Source organism: Chionomys nivalis, chromosome Y (assembly GCF_950005125.1).
Source record: "Chionomys nivalis chromosome Y, mChiNiv1.1, whole genome shotgun sequence".
Classification (NCBI taxonomy): Eukaryota; Metazoa; Chordata; class Mammalia; order Rodentia; family Cricetidae; genus Chionomys; species Chionomys nivalis.
In genome coordinates, this window is record NC_080113.1 from 5,327,088 (window position 1) to 5,352,973 (window position 25,886).

A 25,886-nucleotide genomic window follows, 5' to 3' on the forward strand; every position below is an offset into this window, starting at 1 on the left:
GTAGGAGTTCTTTGGAGGAGTTTTTGGGGTCGCTCATGTACACTATCATATCATCCGCAAATAATGCAAGTTTAACTTCTTCCTTTCCAATTTGAATCCCCTTTATCACCTTATGTTGTCTTATTGCTATTGCTAAAACTTCGAGAACTATATTGAAGAGGTATGGAGAGAGTGGGCAGCCTTGGCGTGTTCCTGATTTTAGTGGGATGGCTTTAAGTTTCTCTCCATTTAATTTGATATTAGCTGTCAGCCTGCTGTATATAGCTTTAATTATATTTAGGTATGACCCTTGTATCCCTAATCTCTCCAAGACTTTTATCATAAAGGGATGTTGAATTTTGTCAAATGCTTTTTCAGCATCTAATGAAACGATCATATGTTTTTTTTCTTTCAGTTTATTTATATGATGGATTACATTGATAGATTTGCGTATGTTAAACCAGCCCTGCATCTCTGGTATGAAGCCTACTTGATCATAATGGATAATTTTTCTAATGTGTTCTTGGATTCGGTTTGCCAGAATTTTGTTGAGGATTTTTGCGTCGATGTTCATGAGTGAGATTGGCCTGTAATTCTCTTTCTTGGTTGGGTCTTTGTGTGGTTTTGGTATCAGAGTTACTGTAGGTTCATAAAAGGAATTTGGCAATGACTCTTCTGTTTCTATATTGTGAAATACTTTAAGGAGAATAGGTATTAGGTCTTCTTGGAAGTTCTGGTAGAATTCCGCATTGAAACCATCTGGTCCTGGACTTTTTTTGGAAGGGAGGTTTTTGATAACAGCTTCTAATTCTTCACGACTAACAGGTCTATTTAGGTTGTTCACCTGGTCCTGGTTTAACTTTGGTATATGGTATTTATCTAAAAAAGCGTCCATTTCTTTTACATTTTCCAGTTTTGTGGCATACAGGCTTTTGTAGTAAGATCTAATGATTCTCTGAATTTCCTCTGTGTCTGTGGTTATGTCCCCCTTTTCATTTCTGATCTTATTAATTTGCAAATTCTCTCTCTGCCGTTTGATTAGTTTGGATAGGGGTTTATCAATCTTGTTGATTTTCTCCAGGAACCAGCTTTTTGATTCATTGATTCTTTCAATTGTTTTCTGTGTTTCTATTTTGTTGATTTCATCCCTCAGTTTGATTATTTCCAGTCTTCTACCCCTTCTAGGTGAGTCTGCTTCTTTTTTTTCTAGAGCTTTCAGGTGGGCTGTTAAGTCTCCAATGTGTGCTTTCTCTGTTTTCTTTAAGTGGGCAGTTAGTGCTATGAACTTTCCTCTCAGGACTGCTTTCATAGTGTCCCATAGGTTTGAGTATGTTGTTTCTTTATTTTCATTGTCTTCAAGGAAGACTTTAATTTCTTTCTTTATTTCTTCCTTAATCCAGATATGGTTCAGTAGTTGACTCTTCATTTTCCATGAGGTGTAGGCTTTCTGGGGGTAGCATTGTTGCTGAATTCTAGCTTTAATCCATGGTGATCTGATAAGATACAGGTGGTTATTAATATTTTTTTGTAACTGTGGATGTTTGCTTTGTTACTGAGTATGTGGTCGTTTTTGAGAAGGTTCCATGAGCTGCAGAGAAGAAGGTATATTCTTTCCTATTTGGGTGGAATATTCTATAGATGTCTGTTAAGTCCATTTGATTCATTACCTCCATTAATTCTCTTATTTCTCGTTAGGTTTCTGTCTACTTGACTTGTCCATTGGTGAGAGAGGAGTATTAAAGTCTCCTACTATTAATGTGTGCCGTTTGATGGCTGCCTTGAGTTTTAACAATGTTTCTTTTACGTACGTGGGTGCTTTTATATTAGGGGCATAGATATTCAGGATTGAGACCTCATCCTGATGAATTGTTCCTGTTATGAGTAGAAAATGTCACTTTCCATCTCTCCTGATTGATTTAAGTTTGATGTCAACTTTGTTAGAAATTAGTATGGCCACCCCTGCTTGTTTCTTAGGTCCATTTACTTGATAAGCCTTATCCCAACTCTTTACTCTGAGTAGGTGCCTGTCTTTGTGGTTGAGGTGTGTTTCTTGTAAACAGCAGAATGTTGGATCCTGTTTTCGTATCCAATCTCTTAGTCTGTGCCTTTTTATAGGAGAGTTGAGTCCATTGACATTAAGTGATATTAATGACCAGTGGTTGTTAACTCCGGTCATTTTTTAAGTTGTAAATTTTGTGTGTTCCCCTTCTTTGTGTTGTGCTGGTGAAGGGTCTCTAGTTGTCTGAGATATTGTGGTCATTGTTGGACTCCTTGGTTAGTGATTTTCCTTCTATTACTTTCTGTAAGGCTGGATTTGTGGCTACGTATTGTTTAAATTTGTTTTTATCCTGGAAAATTTTGTTTTCTCCATTTATAGTGAACGAAAGCTTGGCTGGGTATAGTAGTTTGGGCTTGCATCCATGGTCTCTTAGTTTCTGCAGTACATCTAAACAGGACCTTCTGGCTTTCATGGTTTCCATAGAGAAGTCAGGTGTAAGTCTGATAGGTTTACCTTTATAAGTAACTTGGCCTTTTTCCTTTGCTGCTCTTAGTATTCTTTCTTTATTATGTATGCTTTGTGTTTTGATTATTATATGGCGAGAGGATTTTTTTTTTGATCCAGCCTATTCGGTGTTCTGTACGCTTCTTGAACCTTCATAGGTATATCTTTCTTTAGGTTGGGAAAGTTTTCTTCTATAATTTTATTAAATATATTTTCTGGACCGTTGAGCTGCGCTTCTTCTCCTTCTTCTATTCCTATTATTCTTAGGTTTGGTCTTTTTATTGTGCCCCATATTTCCTGAATGTTTTGTGATGATAATGTTGGCCTTGCTGTTTTCTTTGATCAGCGTGTTTATTTTCTCTATGGTATCTTCAGAATCTGAGATTCTTTCTTCTATCTCTTGTATTCTGTTGGTTATGCTTGCTTCTGTAGTCTCTATTCGTTTACCTAGATTTTCCCTGTCCAGCTGGCCTTCTGTTTGTGTTTTCTTCTTTGCCTCCATTTCAGTTTTTAAGTCTTGAACTGTTTCCATTATCTGTTTGATTGTTTTTCCTTGGTTTCCTAGGGTATCATTCACTGATTTACTCAATTCTTCAAACTTTCTGTTATACTTCTCATCCATTTCTATAAGGGCATTTTTTACATGTTGTTTAAGGGCGTCAATCATTTTCATGAAGTCAATTTTATCTACTTCTTCATGATTAAGGTGTTCATGTCCTCCTTTTGGGAGGTCGCTGGGTTCTGGTGGTTTCATATAGTTTTTCAGATTGTTAGGTGAATTCTTGCATTGGCGCCTGCCCATCTCTTTCTCCGAATGCTCCCCTATGGATCTTCTTTTACCGGATCAGGTCTCCTTGCCTACTGATGTACCTTCCCAGTGATGGCTCTCTGCAGTGATAGCTCTCCTGGTGCTCCAGTGATGTCTCTCCTTGCTTGTTGCAGGCAGGCCAGTGAAACAAAGGAAGTCTCCTCTGCCTACTTGCCCTGAGGATTTGCCCCCAGCACCAGACATACTGAGCTGGATGGTGTTATGTGCCCAAAGAGGAAAGTGGGCAGAAGGAAGAAGGGTTCTGGATGCAAGCTGGGTGGGACAAGAAGAGAGAGGCAGTATGCGGGGGGTAGAGCCCCTGTAGGGAGCCCGGGGAGTATAGGTTGGAGGATGAGGAACTTCAGAGTTCCCTGTCCAGGGCTGCTTCCGCTGCCGCTGGTCACAAACTCACCCCACTGCTGTCTCTCCTGGTGCTGAGATCAGATCTCCGTGCAGGTTGGGTAGTTCGTAAACAAACCGCCTAGCTTGGTTGGTGCAGGCAGGCCAGTGAAACAAAGGAGGTCTTGCCTGCCTACTTGCCCTGAGGATTTGCCCCCAGCGCCAGACAGACTGAGCTGGATGGTGTTATGTGCCCAAAGAGGAAAGGGGGCAGAAGGAAGAAGGGTTCTGGATGCAAGCTGGGTGGGACAAGAAGAGAGAGGCAGTATGCAGGGTGTAGAGCCCCTGCAGGGAACCCTGGGAGTATAGGGTGAGGGATGAGGAACTTCAGAGTTTCCTGTCCAGGGCTGCTTCCGCCGCCGCTTGTCAGGTCACAAACTCACCCCGCTGCTGTCTCTCCTGATGCCTAGATCAGATCTCCATGCAGGTTCGGTAGTTTGTAAACAAAGGCCTTACCTTGCTTGATGCAGGCAGGCTGGAGAGACAAAGGAAGTCTCGTCTGCCTACTTGCCCTGAGGATTTGCCCCCAGCACCAGACAGACTGAGCTGGATGGTGTTATGTGCCCAAAGAGGAAAGGGGGCAGAAGGAAGAAGGGTTCTGGATGCAAGCTGGGTGGGACAAGAAGAGAGAGGCAGTATGCAGGGTGTAGAGGCCTTGCAGGGAGCCCGGGGAGTATAGGGTGGGGGATGAGGAACTTCAGAGTTCCCTGTCCAGGGCTGCTTCCGCTGCTGCTGGTCACAAACTCACCCCACTGCTGTCTCTCCTGGTGCCGAGATCGACGTTTTCCTCTTTTGGGAGATCACTTAAGTACCCTCAAAAAAATCAATTCTTTTTTAATTTGTTTTATTTACTCTTAGTTTCTATTTTATCAGCTTATTTTGTAATCTTTCCATTTACTGTATTTGTAGTTTATTCTCTTTCTTTTTCAAGAATCTTGAGGTGCATCAGTGAGGTATTTAATTAGCGATCACTGTTTTGTTTTGTTTTGTTTTGTTTTGTTTTCCTTTTGTGTTTGTACTGTGAATGTGTAGATTTGTTTGCAGGTGTGTGTGTGTGTGTGTGTGTGTTGTGTGTGCCACCTTATTTTTTGAGACGTGTTATATCATTTCTCCCATTAATAGATTTACTGGTCAGAAAGATCTGGGGTTTGGCCCACTTTTTCCTTTTCCTCATATATACAAGCTTTAAGTCAAGTTTTATTGACCAAAATTCATTTTAAAAGCTTGTGGTCTGGCACTTAGCCTCTTGAGCCATATTCCAAGCTCCTCTCTGATTTTTTTCTTTTTTAAAATGTAAGTTCTTATAACTATAAACTTTTCTCTAAAAATTGATTTATCTGTATCACAGAGGTTGTAGTCAGTTGTACTGTCATTTTCACTTGATTCTAGATCTTGTTTAAATTTCCATGATTTCTTTAATGACCTGTGGTTCATTTGAAAGTATCTTAGTCTCCAATACTCTCGTAGTTTCTGTGCTTTTGCTTTGTTTTTTAAACTTGGGGTTTTGTTTTGTAATTTGGGTGTTTGCCTGCATGTATAACTGTGCACCATGTAGTTACATGGTTCTCATGGAGGTCAGAAAAGAGCATTGGATTGCTTTAGAACTGTGGATACAGATGGCTATGAACCACCATGTAAATGCTGGGCATGTGAATCCCAGTGTTATTATCTCTTGAGTTACTTCTGTAGCTCCTATGTGCTCTCTCTTGCTATTGATTTCTGATTTTATTCCACTAAGTTCTATTAAGCCACAAGGAATTGTGTCAACATTTTTTTTTGTATTTGTTTAGTCCTGATGTAATGCTGATAATGTGATTGATTTTAGAGGTGGCTCCATATACAACAGAGATGAATTGTAGGTATCTGTTAATTAAATTGTTATTTAACACATAAGTTCTGTACTTTTTTCCTTGTTTGTTTAGAAAGCCTATCAAAAGGAAAGAGTCGACTACTCAAATTCCATACAATTATTACTTCAGACTTAACCTTTTATACCTTTAAAAGAACTGTTAGTTCTTACCCATTAGTTCTTTAGTCCTGCCTGGTTGTATGCTATCTTTCTTTCTCAGAGTCTTCTCTTTAGCCACCAGACCCAAGCCTATCATCTTGGGGCCTGCCCCATATATCTGTAGTTTCTTTAGCTCTGGATTTTTTCTTAATGTCCTCTTCTGTACAATTGTTTTAAATTCTTGGTGAATTCTTACTTTTACTAGTATATAGTGACTGTTTTTATCTTTTCTTGAAAGTTTTGTCTTAAGTTTACTTTATTAGGTATCAAAATGGGTAATTCTTTTCCAGCAAGGTACAACACTAAAACCCAACAGTGTAACAAGGTACAAAATTGTCAGCAATAAATAACTAAATAGTAAGTATAGAAAAATAAATAATAGCATAAAAATCAGTGATATGTCTTCCATCAGTTAGTATATTTCTTCTTAGTTGTGATGAGTTGAGGCTGAAGTCTTTATCCTTTGCCTCAAACTGCAACTCTGTTTCTGAGTTTTCATGGAACTTTCCAGGAATAGAACTTTATGTTACTATTTCTAAGAGGATATATGATGGTTGGGGTATTTGTCCTGGAGGGGGAACTGAGTGGGGGAATACAGCTAGGGAGGAGTTTAGAATTTTCCAGCAAGGAATGGGGCTAAACAAGGTTCTAGAACTGGGTAAATGTGATAGATGTTAGCAGAAGTTAGGGCTCAGAGTGCAAACCAAGCACATGCAAGGAGGATAGATGGAGCATGTTAAAAGTTTGGTGTAAAGTTGATGCAGTCCATGGTCTCTAGCCTAGGGATGGGGAAAGTCAAGAATTCTTAAGATGGACTTCCCACATCATCAGGATGTTTGGGGCAATTTATTCCAAGGACTGTCCAAGTGGGTGAAAAGATCTGTTGGTTTAGTGCCCTCTAGAGTGGACAGGCCTTGGGATAGAAGGGTATGTAGCTGACTGAGCAGGATCTGGAGTCTACCTGGAGAACTGAGCCGGGGTCTGTAGCAGAGATGAGTGGAGCAAGTCGAGATGGGTGAATTGGTGCTGAGGAGGAGGATTTTTTGGTTCCCTGAATATGGGCAAACCAAGTCTGTTGGTGGAGGTAGGTAGACTTAGCTATGTAAGTGTAAGTTGGAAGACAACCCTAGTGAATTTTATGTCACTGAATTTTTTATGTTACTTTTTGCTATGTGAGACAGTCGTATTATATTCCTGGCTAGCCTAGCTATGTATCTGAGTGTAGTCTTGAAATTCTATATTATCCTATCTACATCTCAAGTGCTAGAATTGTAGCGTACATGGTCATACTTAGTTATATAGTATTAGGGACAGTACCAAAGCCTTCATGAATATGAAGTAACTATTCTGCTAAGTAAGCTACATTTTGAGCCTCACTACTGAATTTTCTAAAAGAGGACTTCATGATTGCTTTCCAAATATCTTGAACATGATTCATTTATTAATGCATTGCTTTGATTATTTATATACTGTTGTGTTTTCCACCACATAGTATACTTGAGTTTTCATATTTTATGGTTATAGGGATTCAGAATCAGTAGCCTAGAAACTTGAGAAAGGTATATAGAAGAACCAAAACCATACATATTTACTTTCTTTTTCCTGGTAGGTGGATGTTTGTCGAATATGCTCTCGTGGGGATGAAGATGATAGACTTCTTCTCTGCGATGGCTGTGATGACAATTACCACATCTTTTGCCTATTGCCACCCCTTTCTGAAGTCCCCAAGGGGATATGGAGGTGCCCAAAGTGTATCTTGGCGGTAAGAGTTGTTCATTTGAGACTTTGTTTGTTTTGGTTTTCTGAGACAGGGTTTTTCTGAAACTTTAGAGTCAGTCCTGGAACTAGTTCTTGTAGACCAGGCTGGCCTTGAACTCACAGAGGTCCACCTGCCTCTACCTTCCAAGTGCTGGGATTAAAGCTACCACCACCCAGCTCATTTTTATCATAACTTCTGGTCATTTTCCTTTTATCTATCTTTTTGGATTGAGATGGAGTAAAATTAGTTGATAGTGAGCAAGAATAGTGGGATAATAGCTGAAAGATGGTAAATATTTAAATTAGGTAGAGAATATGATGATTCTTATATTGTGAAAATAATGGCAAAATGAAAGAAGAATTAAACATTGAAACAACTTGAAAATGTTTAAAAATGTAGTTTCTAATGTATATTACTAAATGCAGACTGAAAACCTTTTTATTTTTTACTCTTTCTTTCTCTCCTATTATTTTTGTCTTACTGAATTTTTTCTTCTGTTCTTTCTCTTTTTTTTCCCCTTCCCTTTCCCTTTCCCTTTCCCTTTTCTTTTCTTTTCTTTTCTTTCTTTCTCAGGAGTGTAAGCGTCCTCCTGAAGCATTTGGTTTTGAGCAAGCTACACAGGAGTATACTTTGCAGAGTTTTGGTGAGATGGCTGATTCCTTCAAGGCTGACTACTTCAACATGCCTGTACATGTATGTGTCTGAGGGGTTAATGTCTCCTAGTGTTATGATAGCAAATTTCAGTGAGCCATGATTATCTTTTCACGTCTTCTCATAGATGGTACCTACAGAAGTTGTAGAAAAGGAATTCTGGAGGCTGGTGAGCAGCATTGAGGAAGATGTGACAGTTGAGTATGGAGCAGACATTCACTCCAAAGAATTTGGCAGTGGGTTTCCTGTCAATAATGGCAAATGGAACTTATCCCCTGAAGAAGAGGTAATGAGTGCATCTATTAATATCTAGTAAATATCTAAAAAATAAAATGACTAGAAAGAATCATGTTTTCACTTAAAATCTGTCCTTATGTTCTTGCACATAGTATTGTTCTCACATGAAATTTGAAACTACACAGATCACTTAACAATATTTTCATAGCCACTGTCAGCTACTGTCAGTTTTTTCTTCTTATGTTTTTGGAGAGTAACATACCATGATTATCAGTTAAGGAGTTGTAATATTAACATTTCCTTATATATGAATATTGAAACTTCACCCTTTATTATCAGTGTGGTAAAGAAAAACATTTTGTTTGTATTTATACTGTTTTCTCCTTTTATTAAAAATAGATTCTTTTCTCCATTATATCCATCATCTACTCCTTTCAGTTAGTCCCCACATCTTCTCCCCTCCACTGTCTTTCTGTCTGTCATTAGAAAAGAACACGCCTCTGAGAGATAACAACCTAATATGACAAGGTACAATAGTTTAAAACAAAAATAATCATGAAATCTGGACAAGGCAACTCCAACAGGAAGGGAAGAGCACCAAGAATAGACTCAAGAGCTGGAGATCCACTCATTCACATATTCAGGGGTTCTATAAAAATACTAATCTGAAAGCTCTGATATATTACCAGATAACCTGATGTAGACCAGTGTACACCCTGTGCTTGCTGCAGACTCTGTGAGTTTTTTTTCCCTTGTATATACTTTTCTAACTTGTTTTTGATTGTTTTTATTCTTTCATATATTATATCCTGGCCGCAACCCTGCAGTGTGTTGTCATTATCCCTCCTCCATAGTATTCCCTCAGAAAAGAGAAGCCCTTCCAGGGACATTAACAAAAAATGACATAATATGATACAATAAGACTAGGTACATACCATTACATCAAGGCTGGACTGGGCCACCCAATAGAAGGAAAAGTGTCCCATAAGTAAGCCAGAAAGAGTCAGAGACTGTTCCCACTGTTGGCAATCCCAGAAGAACATCAAACTACTCAGCCATAACATATATACAGAGAACCTAAGTCAGACCTCTGCAGGCTTCCTGATTCCTGTAAGCCCCTATGAGTCTCTGTCAATTGATTTTTTTGGACTGTGTTCTTGTAATGTCCCTGAACCCTTTAGTTCCTTAAATCATTCCTCCTTTTCCACAGAACTCCTTGAACTCTGCCTAATGTTTGACTGTAGGACTCTGCATCTGTTCCCATCAATTGTTAGATTAAATCTCTCTGGTCTCTTTGATGAGGATTTTGCTAGGCTGCAATCCCACAACATTCTGCAGGGAGGACAAACTGTAGGTTGAAGGTTTTGTTACTGGATTATTGTCCCAGTCCCTCCACTTGAGGCCTTACCTGGGTACAGAAGATAACCAGTTCAGATTCCACATTTCCCATTACCAGGAGCCTTTGCTAGGGTCTTGCTCATAGATTCCATGGAATTTTCATAGCACAAGGTTTCCACCTCACCCCAAAGATGTCCTCCAATTCCAGTTGTTTCTCCCATTATGCATTAGCAGAATTTTTTTTGTTGTTTTTAACCACTCGTATTTGGTTTTACCTTAGATCTTTGGGCTATCTAATCTTTGATTCTTAGTCACCGAAGGGGTGTTAGGAATGTGTTCTGTCTTGTGGAGTGAACCATAAGTCAGATCAGGTGTTTGTTGTTTTCAACCATTGCCCTAGCATATTTTGTAGGTTATGATATCATTGTTGATTAAAGGGTTTGTGACTGATGTGGTGTTTACCTTTTTTGTTTGATAGCCTGCAAAGTACCTTCCTATACCAAATACATTAGAATGTAGGAATGAATTTGTTGACAAAGGTTTCTGTCCTGTCCAGTTCCCACAGTTAATAAGTCCCAAAGAAATAATACAGAGGTCTGTTGTGAGAGCTCCTTTTGCTCCTTTAACCAATAGCCCTTGAGATAACAGCCCACTGGGGCGTGGTCTCTTTCTCTTTAAAAAGCAACAGTAGCCCTCTGCTCTCTCTCTTGCTCCAGCAACTAGACTCCTTTCGTGGCTATTGTGTAGGACAAGAATGGATATGGAGTGGGAGGAAAAGTTTCTATTGCTATAAGACTAAGAGAAAAAAAAAGACTAAGAGTAAATCTGGAGAAATTGGAATGGAGAATAGGAAGGATATCGAAAGTCTCCACTTTCAGCATTGGGAATCGCTGGTAAAATGTGTTTCTGAGAATTCATGACTGACAAAAGAATAAAGATGAGCTAGAAGGGAAACCTGAGAGGGTCGGTGGGAAGGCTGCTTTAAAATTTCTAATTGATATTTCATAAAAATTCTAAAATTCATGACTTTGTGGCAGTCTTCCCAAATTTACTAATATATCTGGTTTTAAAGCTCAACAAATAAAACATTATAACTTAGTAGTTTGGTGATTTTGAAGTATCCTCTGGAAAGTATTTAGTTTACTATATACTAATAGTTGAGTAGAATTTTAGACCCATATATGTATGTGTGTGTGTATGCATATAAGTAATTCATATAAGATAATCATTTTATAATGCTAAGATTAAAGAATAATTAGTTACCAATATGTTGACTATTAAACAGAATATCTTAGATATAATAGGTAGTTGACAAATGGGATAAAAAGACTTTATATTAACATTTAGAAAATTGTACTTTACTTATTTCTGGGTCATGTTAACCTTTGTTTGCAGCATATTTTATGTGATAATGCTTTTTCTTCCTTGAAAGAAAATTTACACCTAAAAATCATACATACACCTCCTAAGTGACCACAGGTTATAGGAAACATATATGTTCTAAGAACACTGTTGTTTTGTCTGTAGATCTAGCTCATTCTTCCTTCTTGGTTTAAGTCTTATATCTACAATGTATCTCTGGCCCAACAGGAGTATGCTACCAGTGGTTGGAATCTGAATGTGATGCCAGTGCTGGATCAGTCTGTTCTCTGTCACATCAATGCAGACATCTCAGGCATGAAAGTGCCCTGGTTATATGTGGGCATGGTTTTTTCAGCATTTTGTTGGCATATTGAGGATCACTGGAGTTACTCCATTAACTACCTGCACTGGTGAGTAAGACACCAATGCCTGGGATGAATATCATGACACCACCTGTATACAAGAATATATCTACACTTCATATATCTCTTCTATCTGAGCAGGGGTGAACCAAAAACCTGGTATGGGGTACCTTCTCTGGCAGCAGAACACTTGGAAGAGGTTATGAAGAGACTGACACCTGAGCTTTTTGACAGCCAACCTGACCTCCTACACCAGCTTGTCACTCTCATGAATCCGAACACTCTCATGTCACATGGAGTACCAGTGAGTAACTGGAAATGAGGGTCCAGGGAAAATGCAGTTCCTTAGACACAAAAATAAAGGTAAAAGAGATAAAAAAGAACAGTTATAGAGAAACAAAATTATTTGTATTTTTTGAGTATTTAAGAGAACATCACATAATGTAATTGTCTTTCAGTGCTTAACTAAGGTTATAGAGGAAGAAAAAAATGAAAGGTTGGATTATTATTTAGTACCACAAAAAATATATTAACATATTCTAGAACCAGTTTTGTCATAATATTATTGAGCATAAATTCTAACTATAAAATCTCATCAGGGTAATTTGAAATTGCACTGTAGATTTGGGCAATTTAGTTATTTTATATCAGCTTGTTTTACAGAACTTTATGGAAAACAAAGCACTATATTTTGAAATATTTTGCACTTTTCCAGTTCAGATTTCTATTTTTTTTGTGTTTTTTCCTATATACAAATGCATAGCTATTTTAGTTTATTCTATCTGAACAAACCAGACATGGAACTTTTAATGTTTCCTTCTTGCTGTAATTTTTTGTTTGTTTGTTTTTTGTTGTTGTGGGTTTTTTGTTTTGTTTTTTGTTTTTGGTTTGTTTTGTTTTTTGAGACAGAGTTTCTCAGTAGCTTTGGAGCCTGTCTTGGAACTATCTCTGTAGACCAGGTTGGCCTTGAACTCACAGAGATCCGCCTGCCTCTGCCTCCCAGTGCTGGGTGTGTACCACCACCACCCAGGTATATTTTCCTTCTTAATTTTATTCATTTTACAGAAAAAATCCTGAATATCAGTGAACAGTCATTCAGGTTTATAATTATAGTATATGATTTGTCTTGCCTCATCATTCTAGTAACAGTGTTTATAAAATTTTCTTGTATATGTTTAGCATATACTTCCATGCTTGGAATTTTTTTAAGTTTATAGGTAAACTTTATCAGTTTAATAATTATGTTTTCCTATTGAAACTTTATCATTTAATGTATCAGGCATTCTATCAGATCCTACTGATCTTAGTTTTACTTTTTCTGATACTTCAAGAGTCATCTACCTTTAATTGGTTACTATTCTTTAAGTATACTGTGACTTTCAACTACTGAATTAGGTATACATGTGAGACCATTCTCCTATGAAATACACACATCACACAAAAGATTCCTAGTGAAGTCAGGCATGTGACTTAGGCTTCTGATTCTAACTCTCATAAATTCTAAAGAACACAATATAGAGATCTTTGTGGGCAACATAGTGATACTAACATAGAAAAAGTAAAAATATCAAAAAGTAATAAAATAAGTTGGTGGTATTTAAATCCTGAGTGTGGGAGGCAGAGGCAGGCAGATCTCTGGCTTTGAAACCAGCCTGGTCTACAAGAGCTAGTTCCAGGACAGATAGGGCTACACAGAGAAACCCCATTTAAAAGAATAATAACAATAATAATAAAGAAGAAAATTAAAAAAAAACAGAAATTGTCCATAAAGTGAAATGTTCCATACATTTAACAAGTTATTTGAGTAAGAAGAATTAGCAACTATCTTTGTAACAAATTGGTCTATGAAGTAAAGGTATAAAACAAACAAAAAGACCTGTAGTCCTAGAAAATTGTGGTTGTCATTCAGTGTAACAATATATTTTAAAAATGGCGAAGGGAAATAATAAGTGAAATAATACTTAAAAGAAATAATAAATGAACAATTTTTGATGGCTTCTGGGAAAGGACTGGTTTTTTAAGGGTATGAGCTCTGGTAGGTTGATCATAAGCTATATTATGTATAAAATATTCTGTCTGCGTGTATGCTTGCAGACCAGAATAGGGCACCAGACCCCATTACAGATGGTTGTGAGCCACCATGTGGTTGCCTGGAATTGAACTCAGGACCTTTGGAAGAGCAGGCTGTGCTCTTAACCTCTGAGCCATCTCTCCAGCCCCATAAGCTATATTTTATATAAAATAAATAAATTAGCTGACTATGTGCTTATGCTTTGTTTGATGCAAAGCAAGAGCAACCAGTCACCAGGACAGATGATCATAATAGCTTATGGAAGAGTTCAGGGATGCTAGGAGCATGGTATGGTTTTGTCTTGGCATTTCTTGAGTTTTGAAGCAAATTGCACATGTTCTTTGCTCTAGGTGCAGTCAGTGCAAGAACAGCCTTTCCTGTCTCTAAAAATATTTCCCAATGGATAAACTGCTAAGAAAACATGTTTGTGTTCACATTTTGAATAGAAATATTAATGTTTAGATTCTTCTTGAATGTTGCTTTTTAATCAGGGAACTAAATTCTAATTTTGAGTTTTTGCAAAAGAATGACCCCAGTCAGGCCACTGGGTTACCTACCCCTTAGCAAAAACAAATGAGCAAGAATTCCACAGAGCCTGCTCAGACAGGCTGAGTCAGCTACTCAGGACAGTACTGGGGATAAAGGTAGGCTTTCCACACAGGTTTCTTCTTTTCTTTCAGTATTAAGGGGTAAGGGTTTTACAGTGAGCATGTTAGAAGCATTAAAGGCCCATTGAAGGAAAACTGTTTCTTCTGGTCACAAAAATGAATCTCTGGTTTGGGTGAGATCTAATGTTGCAGCTAGGCTGAAAGGGAGAAGGAAGGTGGGCTCAACTTCAGCCACCCAGGCTTTCTCTTTTCTTCTTCTACATCTTCCTGGCAACTGCTAAGATTTTTTTAATTTAAATAAAATTGTCCACACACTTCATAAACAAATAATTTCCCAGTTTTTAACTAGTGGATTATCTAAGAACCTCAGTGCACTGCAAGCTAGAAATAGTAGTAGGTGCTGTTTGGACTTTTAGTCTCTATGAATTTACTCTCTTATCTATTTCTTAAAAATATACTCCTAAAATAGGTGATCTTTTGTGAATATCTATATTCTTTTCTTCGTTTAACTTTAATTTGTTTTTTTGTTTCAGTTTGTTTGTTTGTTTTTGAGACAGGGTTTCTCCATAGCTTTGAAACCTATCCTGGAACTCTGTAAACCAGGTTATCCTCGAACTCACAGAGATCCGCCTACCTCTGCCTCCCAAGTGCTGAGATTAAAGGTGTGCACCACTACCGCCTGGCTCTATCATTGCTTTTTATGGATAAATAATATTCTGTTGTATAAAGATAACTTTTCAAGTTAATTTACTTTTAGCTGTAGTAAATAATTCTGTTTTGAATGTTTGTTAAGAAATATCTGTAGAAAATGTTTGTTTTCAATTGTTTGGTGTGTATTTAGTAGTATTGCATAGTCATATAATAATTCTCTAACATTTAGAGGAACATTATAGCAACTTCATGACCATTTCACATTCTTGCTTAGCAGTACATTTCCCTGATGTTTCTACATCTATATTAATACCTGTTTATGTTTGTTTTTAATGATGATCAAGACTTGTGTTCTCAGTATTATTTTAATAATGGTGAAAAGTGAACTACACATTCATGTTTTGACTTGCATTTCACTAATTATGTAAAGTATTGGGAGCTATTAATTACCAGTCTTAGCACTCCCACTGGGCTCAGAAAAGGACTTCTATGCCAAGGGAAAACTGGCTTGGGAACTGGGAGCTGAGGGGTAGAACAAATTGACTGACTCAGGCATGTTTTTCCTGCATGTTTCTTTATTTCTTGGGTAAAAATGAATAAAAGAGAACCATTATCTACAAGACTTTTAGTTTTTATAATAGGCATACAGACATGTTAGCAATTCCATAGGTAGTAACAATAGTATCAAACATATATTTCAAAGAATCACAAAAACCTGTGGATCTTGCAAGGAGGCACATCACATCTCAGAGGAGGCATGGCTGTGACGGCTCCCCTGCAGATATCGAGAGGATCAATTAAGAACAGGACCTTTTAAATCACTACAGAATTCTAAGAGGAAGTTTTTGTGCACTAACTGTATTTCTTCAGTATAACTAAAAGATTATGATTATTTGCAGAAGAACGTAGCAGCACTATTGCATTCTCTGGGTATTTTCACTTTTTTCCCATACTGTTTTAGTAGCCATGGTAACCTAGGGGCTTGATTTGCCTTAACATCTAGCTGGCTGAGTAAAAAGGGGATCTCTTGGGCTTTACTTTCGATTTCAGAAGGTGCATGCCAGTACCCAAGTGAGAATTGATTTCCCTGAGGCTGATTTAGCAACTCCAGCCTTTTTTTCTGTATCTCTAGGGGTAAAAGCATAAACAGTTAATTTCCTGAGCTATGATCTTATGTCTGTTAAAACCAAGTTGTTAGTAGCTTGTTAGGCCAGTAGATTACATCTTCCTGAGTTTGCTGTTAGAGGAATCCAGTCAGTAAAGACAGTTGTGGGAGATTAGTTTTATGTTGACTTTTGGCTATGAGAACAAAGACTTGACTGAGTGTATCCTTTTCACACTGTGGTTTCATGGTGTCAGGATGTATCCAGTTGCCCTACAGGCAAAGTCAAATTTATATACTGTAGAAGGGAGAAATGTCATAATTTCACAAGATTTCTGCAGAATTGACAGGGATTTATCCAAAAGGCAGGTGTCCATGCAGCTCTGCAAAATGAGTTCTTTACAATATTATATATTTTGAGAATTTGTCTAGTGATTTGTCAGCTGTATTTTTGTTGTATAATGGTTGTGGGCTCACCACAGTAAAGAATATTTTCATTTGCTTGACCAACCTAATATCTATATTTTTTTTATGTGTTTAATTAGCTTTGATCATCTAGCACTTCAGCAGATTTTCTGAAACAAAATCTGACTTTTCCATTGAGTCTTTCAGATAATTCCTGTTTTAAGAAGTGATTTAAATGTGATTTATTAAATTACTTTAGCCATTACAATCTGTATGAGCACAATGTGAAAGTCAGAGATTATAAGAGCTGAAAATCTTGTTTTCTTTTTTGACTAAGAACCTTCATGATGTTGTATTATCTTTCCTTTAAATTCTCTTATCATTTTGCTTTATACTTTCTTCTAAGTGTATCTCATTTTGTCTTCACAATCTCATTTCTGTTTTTCAGTCATACATTTGAAGATAGTTTTTATTTCTTTTTTTTTTTGTTTTTTTTTTGTTTGTTTGTTTTTTGTTTTTTGTTTTTCGAGACAGGGTTTCTCTGTGGTTTTGGAGCCTGTCCTGGAACTAGCTCTTGTAGACCAGGCTAGTCTTGAACTCACAGAGATCCACCTGCCTCTGCCTCCCAAGTGCTGGGATTAAAGGCGTGCACCACCACCGCCTGGCAATAGTTTTTATTTCTAATGTTGCCCTTCTGAAGTCCATAACAGAATTCAGTGGCATTCATAAGTTAATATGCATCATCAATAGTTCTTACACAACTACTCCTGATTTTTCTTCTATTTTTCAGGTTGTTCGTACAAACCAATGTGCAGGGGAATTTGTTGTTACTTTCCCTCGTGCTTACCACAGTGGTTTTAACCAAGGATATAACTTTGCTGAGGCAGTGAATTTTTGCACTGCTGATTGGGTAAGTCTAGGTGTGGTGGACCTTCAGGTAAAAAGGCATAAAGGATATGAATAGGGGTCATTGTGGAGAAACTACACTTCATGATTTCTCCAGGTAGCCATACACAATCTTTGAACACACAGCTACCTGCTGGACGCCAGTGTATTGAACACTACCGCCGCCTCCAGCGTTATTGTGTCTTCTCCCATGAGGAGTTAATCTGCAAGATGGCTGCATTCCCAGAGAAGCTGGATCTGAATCTAGCAGTGGCAGTTCACAAGGAGATGTTCATTATGGTGCAGGAGGAGCGACGTCTCCGAAAGGCCTTGTTGGAGAAGGTGGGTGGTAGAAACCAAGGCTAAGGAATCATCAAACATACTGTGGTAGAGACACAGACCAATTTTGAGTAAGCACTTTACACCTTATCTTTAATTCATGCTATTGGAAATGTCAGGGCAGAGACTGTATGTGTTTATGTGTTTTTCTTCCAATTTCTCTACAGCTATCCTTACAAGCTTACGTCCACAGCAGGGCTCAGTATTGGCTGTGGTGGGGTGTTCACAACCCTGCTCCTAGTCTTTACAGTATATGTGGGTTGAACACCCCCAGGGCGTCACGGAAGCTGAACGAGAAGCCTTTGAGCTGCTCCCAGATGATGAGCGTCAGTGCATCAAGTGTAAGACCACGTGTTTTCTATCAGCCTTGGCCTGTTATGACTGCCCAGATGGTCTTGTCTGCCTTTCTCACATCAATGATCTTTGTAAGTGCTCAAGGAACCGACAATACTTACGGTGAGTATGGGTCCTATATAAAAGAAATAGAGGAAATTCAGGTCTAGTCTACACAATTTTTTTCCGGTCTTCCTCCAGGTATAGGTATACATTGGATGAACTGCCTGCTATGCTACAAAAGCTGAAGATTCGGGCTGAGTCTTTTGACAACTGGGCCAACAAAGTCCAAGCAGCTCTAGAGGTAGAGGATGGACGGAAACGCAGTGAGTAATAGAAAAGGAAGAACCTTTAACCAAAGTGTATCAGCTTTTAGAAAATCTTTTCTGTTTTCCTGTAATACTGTCTTACAACTTGGACTCTTTGTTTTCTTTTTTAGGTTTTGAAGAACTAAGGGCATTGGAATCTGAAGCTCGTGAAAGACGATTCCCTAATAGTGAACTGCTTCAACGACTGAAAAACTGCCTAAGTGAGGCAGAGGCTTGTATTTCCCAGGTTCTTGGACTAGTCAGTAACTCAGATGACAGGTATGTTAGAAAAGCAAACAAAATTGGGAATTTAGTGGTAGAATCCTTGTCCAACAATTGCTAGTCCTGGGGCAGTCATGAGCTTCAAGAAGAAAGATAAGAAAATGGAATTCTTGTAGCAACAATTTGTATGTAGTATTTAGCCAGTTGGAATTCAAAACTAAATAGTTTTCTTATAAGAGGAAGGATCTCTGGGCTAGAGAGATGATGACTCATTTTAAGAGAGCTTTTCCAGATGTCCTGAGTCAGGTCTCATTGGAATAACTTCTAAGTGCCTCTAACTCCAGGTGATATGACACATCTGGTTTCAACATGTATCCCCACACAAATGGCATATACTCTCAATCAGACTCACATAAAATTTTTAAAGTTTTTAATTTTAGAAAGAAGAAACTCAATACTGGGCAAATGTTTTGTGAAGAATTAGAAGATAATATAAAATAGTGCAATCTGAACTAGGAATTTTAGAAATATATTTCAATACCTTACCATACATGGCAGTGAAAACAAAAGATACCCTATATGTTAGCAAATCTTGCAATTTGTTAGGATCAGGATTTCTCTACAGCTCATTTTTTGCCTGAGTCTTTAGATAAAATTGTGTGTGTGTGTGTGTGTGTGTGTGTGTGTGTGTGTGTGTGTAAGTAAGCAAGTAACACATATGGAGACCAGGGGACAACTTAAATTATTCCATTGCCACTGACTATCTTGGAGTTTTGTTGTTGTTGTTTTGAATAAAAGACACTCTTTCTTATTAGTCTGGAATTCCCTAAGTAGCTAAGTAGGCTAGAGATCTGACTAGCAAAGAAGAAAAAATTAAGAAGAAAAAAAAAAGCTAGGAATGTTAACGTGGCTAATAATCACAAGCACAGACATCCCTAGGGTCTGCTAGTCGTAGATTGATTCTGATAAAATTGCCTGTATTCATCTTGCTTACCAATGAGCATGAGGTTTTCTATCCGTCAGTGGCTGCCTCAGTTTATTTTTTGAGTTTCTTCAAATATTCATTATAGTATTCTTCTCCTGTGTTTACATTTCTTCACAAATAGTTTGTGGTGTGTGTGTGTGTGTGTGTGTTACAAAGGGAATTTCCTTTCCCTGGTCTTTCTCATTGTGTATGTCTTTAGAATATAGGAAAGCCAGTGTTTTTTGTGTTAATTTCCATGCTTTTTTGATGAATTGTTTTTGTTTTGTTTTTTGAATTTTGTATGTGTGGCGGGGGGAGTTATTGCTATCTTATATGAAAATTCTGTTTTTACAAATTGGATATTTTAACATGTTTTCCTACATTATATGTTTTGTGTGCCCCTTTCTCATTCTCTTGCCTGTTATTGTAACTTAGACTTAAAGCACCATATTGACTAACAGTGGAGTGAATAGATACCTTTGTCTTATTCATGATCTTAGAGGGAGTGCTTTGAGGTTTTCTATTTAACATGATGTTTCTCATAAATTACACATGGCCTTTATTGGTTAAGATATGTTTCCTCCATTTCTATCTTCCTCACTTTAATATTGGGCCTTGTCACAGACATTTTCTCCCTTTAATGAGTTGATCATGTGTTTCTACCTTTAATGAGTTGATCTTTTACTTTACGTAATGGATAATATTGACTTATGAATGGTGAATCCCTGTAGTAAAACCAACTTGGTCTTGAGATCATGGTCTCATTGATGTGAGTTTAAATAAGTTGGCCAGTATTTTTATTGAGAATTTTATATCTTTTTTCAACAGATAGATCATCCTGAAATTTTCTTTTTTGTTGTCTTTATCCAGCTTTGGAGTATGGATAATAATGGCCTCCTAAAAAGAATTTAGAAGGATTCTTTCCTTTTCTATTTCAAGGAATAATTTGAATATTGTTGGTGGTCTTCTTTAAAAGTTGTGATAAAAATTTTAGTAAATTCATTGATATTGGGCTTCTTTTTAGTTCGGAAACTTCAGTCTTCTGATTATGGATTTAGTAAAAGTATTTCATCTTGGTTTAATTTTGGAATGCTTTCAGCTTTAAAATTTATCCATTTTTAGACTTTTTCTGGAATATAATTTTTTTTTACATCTTATTTTGTTGTATTATCTAGTTAGGTCTTGGTTTCAGCTTAAGCACTCATTGTTTATATTTTCAGGTTGAATTCTCAAGTAAAAGATTGTCTTCATGATTTCAGCAACCTTTGTAATTTTCTGTACAGTCTTAAGCCCTTTCTCCTTGATTTCATAGAGTTGTTTTTTGCTGCAACTTTCTTGAATTCTATGAGAAGGTTTATGGCTATTCCTTTAAGTTTAGTGTTCTAGAGTTCATCTAGCTAATTCTTTGTGGCAGCATTTTACCAGATGGGTACCTTTTGGAGAAAGGGTTCAGACCTGATCTTTAATGTTGTTGGTATTCTTGCAACACAGATATAGCCTGTGGCCTTCATTTGCTAGTTCTGAATTTGCTGCAGATAAAATACAGCAAGAGGAAGAAGAGACAGTTTGGGTAGGGTTGAGTCTAGAGGTTGGAAGTGACTTGGGGGGCGGGATGAAGTCATGTAAACTGAGGAGCTTGGTCTTGTGTACAGAATGTGCTTACTTTTCCAAGCTGGAGTGTGGCAGTACATCTCTGGGAGGAAAGATTGGATATGGTCTGAGAGAGTCAGCAGGTTAGGGGATAAGTAGGGGGAACCTGGTGCAAGGCCATCGCTATTTTGCAGACACCCTGCTAACTCTAGTCAGCTGTGGGGAAGGCACTGATAGGGCAGTCAGGGTACTCACCAGGCTAGATCCTAGAGAAGGATGTAGAAAGTCTGGATACCTTAATGAGGTGTTGGAGGAAAAAAGAAGGGACCTGTGAGTAGTGGTTGCATGGAGGGTGGTTCCTGGCAGAAGTCTAGAGCTTGACTGAGATGAAGGTTGGGGGGCTCAGAACAGGCTGGAGCACTGGCTGTGGGACCTTTCAGAAACTTGGAGGTTGGTTATAGGATAAATATGAGTAGCTAGATAAGACAAGGACACTGGCTGTGGTACCCACACTGAATCTGGCCAGGTTTGGGGAAAAAAGATGATGGTATTCAGGCTAGACATTGGAGAAGGATGTGGGAAGCCTGAGTATGGAGTAGAGTGATGGTGAGGGTATCATTTCCTTCAATTTTAGTAGATAGTGTTTTTGACTATAATAGTCTAGGTTGGCAACTATAATCTTTTAGAATTTAGACTATACCTTTCTTACTTTAAAAGTTTCCATTGAATAAGGTTTTGTTCTGCTGGACCTGCCTTTTACTTAACTTGACTTGTTTTCTGTTTCTTGTAACTTTTCTTTATTTCTTATTTTTAATCATAGCATATCAGTGGAGTTTCTTTTTTGTCTTATTTGCCGTTCTGCAGACCTTTTGTACATGGATAAGCATCTCTTTTAAGAATTGGAAAACTTCCATGATTTTACATAAAATGTATTTTATGCCTTTGCAGTATGGTACTTTTCTATATCTATAATACATATTCTAGGTTTTTTGATGTTGCTTCAGAACCTTCCCATATTTCATTCATGTATTTTTACTTGTTTATTTTTACATCTTTATTTGATCTCTACAAAGATTTTTGATACCTGTTTTCATCTTTATTTCTGTGTTTCTGATTTTCAGAAGATGAACTTTTGAGAGTATAATAGGGAAGAAAAATACAAAGTTCAAATTCTTATTGTTTTTACAGTAAGGAAGGCATTAGCAGGTTTACTAAATACATCCTCCTTTCCTCCTACAGGTTAGAAGCTCCACAACTCACCCTGACTGAGCTACAGGTTCTTCTCAAACAGATGGATACTCTGCCCTGTGCCATGCATCAGATTAATAAAGTTAAGGTGAAGAGGGGCATGAAATAATGAAATTAATGTTAATAGGAGATACATGAGGGAATCCCAAGTAATAAAGGAATTGTAAGAACCTGGTTACTCACTGAGTAATGGTGGTGTATGCCTTTAATACAAGCACTTGGGAGGAGAGGCAGGTCCATTTCTCTCTCTCTGAGTTTGAGGCCAGCCTGGTCTTTAAGAGCTAGTTGCAGGACAGGATCCAAGCTACAGAGAAACCCTGTTTTGAAAATTAAAATAAAATAAAAAGAATCTGATTGTTCTAAACAAAGTACTTACACCCCTTTGTGTGTGTGTAGTATACACTGAATCTTATTTTAGTTACAATCAGCAAGAATTTGGCGAAAGAATAAATTAACCTTGAACACAGAGTGTCTACATTTGTCAGGCCTCTCTACAGGACTCCAAAGGATTTACTTACAAGCTGTGTAGTAGTCTGAGTAGTCCAACAGTGATTTTTTTTTTCCAGATGGAAAGGTCAATGAACAATGAATACTACTTAAACAACCCTTTATAAAATCCTGTTCATTTATGTTGTCTTAAGGAGACAGCAATTTTCATTATTCCTTATCATTTAATCTTATACTAACAGTAGTTATTTTCTGAGAAAACATTATTAAAGGTACTAAGCAGATATTAAAACTACTGACACATGAAATTTTCATTTTTATTTTAACTTTTTGTAGGATGTCCTGCAACAGGTGGAGGCATACCAAATTCAGACCCGTGAGGCTCTAATTTCAGTGCCTTATAATTCAAAACTACTTCAGTCTCTGTTGGAAAAAGGTCAACAGCTTTGCGTAGAAGTTCCCGAAGCTCATCAACTTCAGGAAATGATAGAACAGGTACAATGGCTAGATCAAGTGAAGCAGGCCCTATCTCCTTCAGCCCAGAGGCACTCTCTGGTCATCATGAAGAAGCTTTTAGTTACAGGAACCAAGGTACCCTCCAGCCCTTCTGTGAACAAAGCTCGAGCAGAGCTACAAGAACTGCTGACTATTGCAGAGCGTTGGGAGGAAAAGGCCCATTTCTGCTTGGAAGCTAGGTAAGCTTCAGAGTATAATTTCCATGCATTATTTTGGGCTTCATACCTCCACCTAAATCATACCAGGTTAACCTAGTCTTATGTATGTATCATGCCATGCCAGTCTTTCAGGTTTTTGTTTATTAATTTTTATTTAAAATTTTTTATTTACTGTATTTTGAGCATATTTTTTTTTTCCGTCCTGGACCTTTCTACTTCCTTACATACTCAATTTTATATCTTCTTTTTCCCTTTTTAAAAAAGACAGTGAAAACCAAAAAGAAAATAAAACATCAAACTTAGAATAAGAAAACCAATAAAATGAAAAATAACAAAACACACATAACCAAACCTGAAGTCCATTTTGTGTTAGACTACACTTGAGTATGGAACCTGCACTGGAGTATGGCCAATGACTCTTCATGGGAGAAAACTAATTCTTCCTCTCCCAGCACATTAATTGCAAACAGCCTTCGGGTTAAGGGAGGTTATTTTTGTCTATTTCACCTCTTAGCACTGGGATTTTTCTCTGATTTCACTCTGTGTGTGTCATGTGTATACTCTATACATATATATATACCAGTGTAGTTGTGTCTAGAAGATACTTCCCTTGGAGTCATCTAGTATCTCTGGCTGTTACAATCATTCCTCCTCTAAGAGGAGGAAATTTTGGAGGAGAGGGCCTTTCTGAAATAATTCCATTTTGGGCTAAGTGCTTATTTTAGAAATTTAGAATTTCAGAAATTCTTATTTTATTCATTAGTCTATTTGTGAGTCTATGTTAATTCCCATCTACTGCAAGAAGAAACTTTGATGATGACAGTTGATCAGTGCTCTGATATATAGGTATAACACAGTGTTATTAGGGGTCATGTTATTGATATTGTTCCTTTTGTAGAATAATAGTAGAATTTTTCCCATAGTGCCCTATCAGGACAAGTGTATGAACACCAATTGAATCCTGCAATGCCAGAAATGGGTTTTATCTTGTTTCAGCAGCCAAAGGGTCCTATAGTACCCCAACTCCCAAATCATATACTTTGACCAAAACTGTTGGTTACTCTCCATAACCTTGCTGTAAATACAATGTGCTTACATAATTCAACAGAAAAACATTCATCAGGTGCCCAACTAGAAACTTTACCCCATACCAATTATATTCATGTGCTAGTTAGGTCCTCTTCACTCTACTTGAGGAGAGTGGTAATCAATATTACCCAGCTACCAACCTGCCTGCAAGACAGTGTGGTACAGTAGCAGCACAAATGTTATAGGTGTAAACAACCACATTTTACATGAATTTAGAGCACAATCTCCATACATGACACTTCTAAAGTAGCCAAGTACCTGAGAGTAGACAGGTCTTGAGCCTAGGGGAAATCTTAACAATACTTTAAACCAAAAACTGCCAGTGTATTCTTTGGCTGAGTTCTCAGATTATCAACATCATTAATGTAGTATACAGGTAACCACTGTATCCTTACTGAGACTTCCAGTATCATTGTTCACTTGATTTATCAAAACTTTTACTGCTTAAACTGGTAGCAAAGGAAACTAGGACAAAAAAGTACACATAAAGCAATATAATATTAAATATAATTTTTTTCCCAAATATTTTTAGGCAAAAACATACTCCAGCCACTTTGGAAGTTATAATACGTGAAGCAGAAAACATTCCTGTCTACTTGCCTAATATCCAGTCTCTCAAGGAAGCTCTGACTAAGGCACAGGCTTGGATTGCTGATGTGAATGAGATTCAAGTGAGGATCATGTTTCTTACTTTTCTGTCTAACACTTCAAATAAAGAGAAACCATTTTATTTTAGTTTTCCACATAGTTGGGGTTATGGGAAAAATTGAACATGGGAAGTTAGATCATTGAGAAAGTTAAGGTTATCAGGATAAGAACAAGAAGAGGAGAAAAGAGTCCAAACCCACAAAGAGTTAACCAAAACAAGGGTGAAAAAGCAAGTTGATAGCCTCATTAAGTTTTTGATTCTGAGACAGAAAGGGAAGAATTTTGTAAAATGTAGTTTGTAATTTTTTCTTTTTTCAGAATATATCTTCATTTCATCAGCACTATGGTTATAGAGTAGAATATATACAACCTTACTCAACAAATCTAAACATAATTATACATAAAATAAAACTTGACATAATTTAATTGTGCCTATTTCAGAATGGCGATCACTACCCCTGCTTGGATGATTTGGAGGGCCTAGTAGCTGTAGGTCGTGATTTACCTGTGGAGCTAGAAGAACTGAGACAACTGGAAAATCAGGTGCTGACAGCACACTCCTGGAAAGAGAAAGCTTCTAAGACTTTTCTCAAGAAGAATTCTTGCTACACACTGTTGGAGGTAAGGTCTAGTACATTATACCACAGTGTCTTCTGTGTATTGTGAAAAAGCTCATAAAAGAACATAAATTTTGGGGGCATCTTGGGAAAATGAACAGTAATCCCCCTTCCTTCTGTCTGGTAATAGGTTCTCTGCCCATGTGCAGATGTTGGTTCTGTTAGCACAAAGCGCAGTCGGTGGATGAAAAAGGAGATGGGGTTATACAAATATGACACAGAATTGCTGGGGCTATCTGCACAGGACCTCAGGGACCCAGGATCTGTGGTAAGCAGCTT

At 37.5% G+C, this 25,886-nt stretch overlaps 1 protein-coding gene and 1 pseudogene across 4 annotated transcripts in view; both read left to right on the forward strand.

Annotated features, from left to right (window-relative positions):
- Window positions 1–25,886, forward strand: part of LOC130868812 (ubiquitin-like modifier-activating enzyme 1 Y) — a 964,755-nt pseudogene that overhangs the window by 217,738 nt on the left and 721,131 nt on the right.
- LOC130868835 (lysine-specific demethylase 5D) overlaps window positions 1–25,886 on the forward strand; it is a 51,142-nt gene that overhangs the window by 22,704 nt on the left and 2,552 nt on the right. For 3 of the 4 annotated variants that reach the window (XM_057760858.1, XM_057760861.1, XM_057760860.1), the window contains 15 exons: window positions 7,307–7,459; window positions 8,030–8,149; window positions 8,235–8,393; window positions 11,273–11,454; window positions 11,548–11,710; window positions 17,034–17,153; window positions 17,276–17,470; window positions 17,742–17,923; window positions 18,002–18,126; window positions 18,240–18,387; window positions 22,124–22,220; window positions 22,916–23,274; window positions 24,875–25,013; window positions 25,432–25,611; window positions 25,738–25,875. In XM_057760858.1, coding sequence (XP_057616841.1) covers window positions 7,307–7,459; window positions 8,030–8,149; window positions 8,235–8,393; window positions 11,273–11,454; window positions 11,548–11,710; window positions 17,034–17,153; window positions 17,276–17,470; window positions 17,742–17,923; window positions 18,002–18,126; window positions 18,240–18,387; window positions 22,124–22,220; window positions 22,916–23,274; window positions 24,875–25,013; window positions 25,432–25,611; window positions 25,738–25,875 — 2,460 coding nt within the window. The remainder of the gene's footprint in view (window positions 1–7,306; window positions 7,460–8,029; window positions 8,150–8,234; window positions 8,394–11,272; window positions 11,455–11,547; window positions 11,711–17,033; window positions 17,154–17,275; window positions 17,471–17,741; window positions 17,924–18,001; window positions 18,127–18,239; window positions 18,388–22,123; window positions 22,221–22,915; window positions 23,275–24,874; window positions 25,014–25,431; window positions 25,612–25,737; window positions 25,876–25,886) is intronic. The other variant, XM_057760859.1, reaches the window with a different exon arrangement.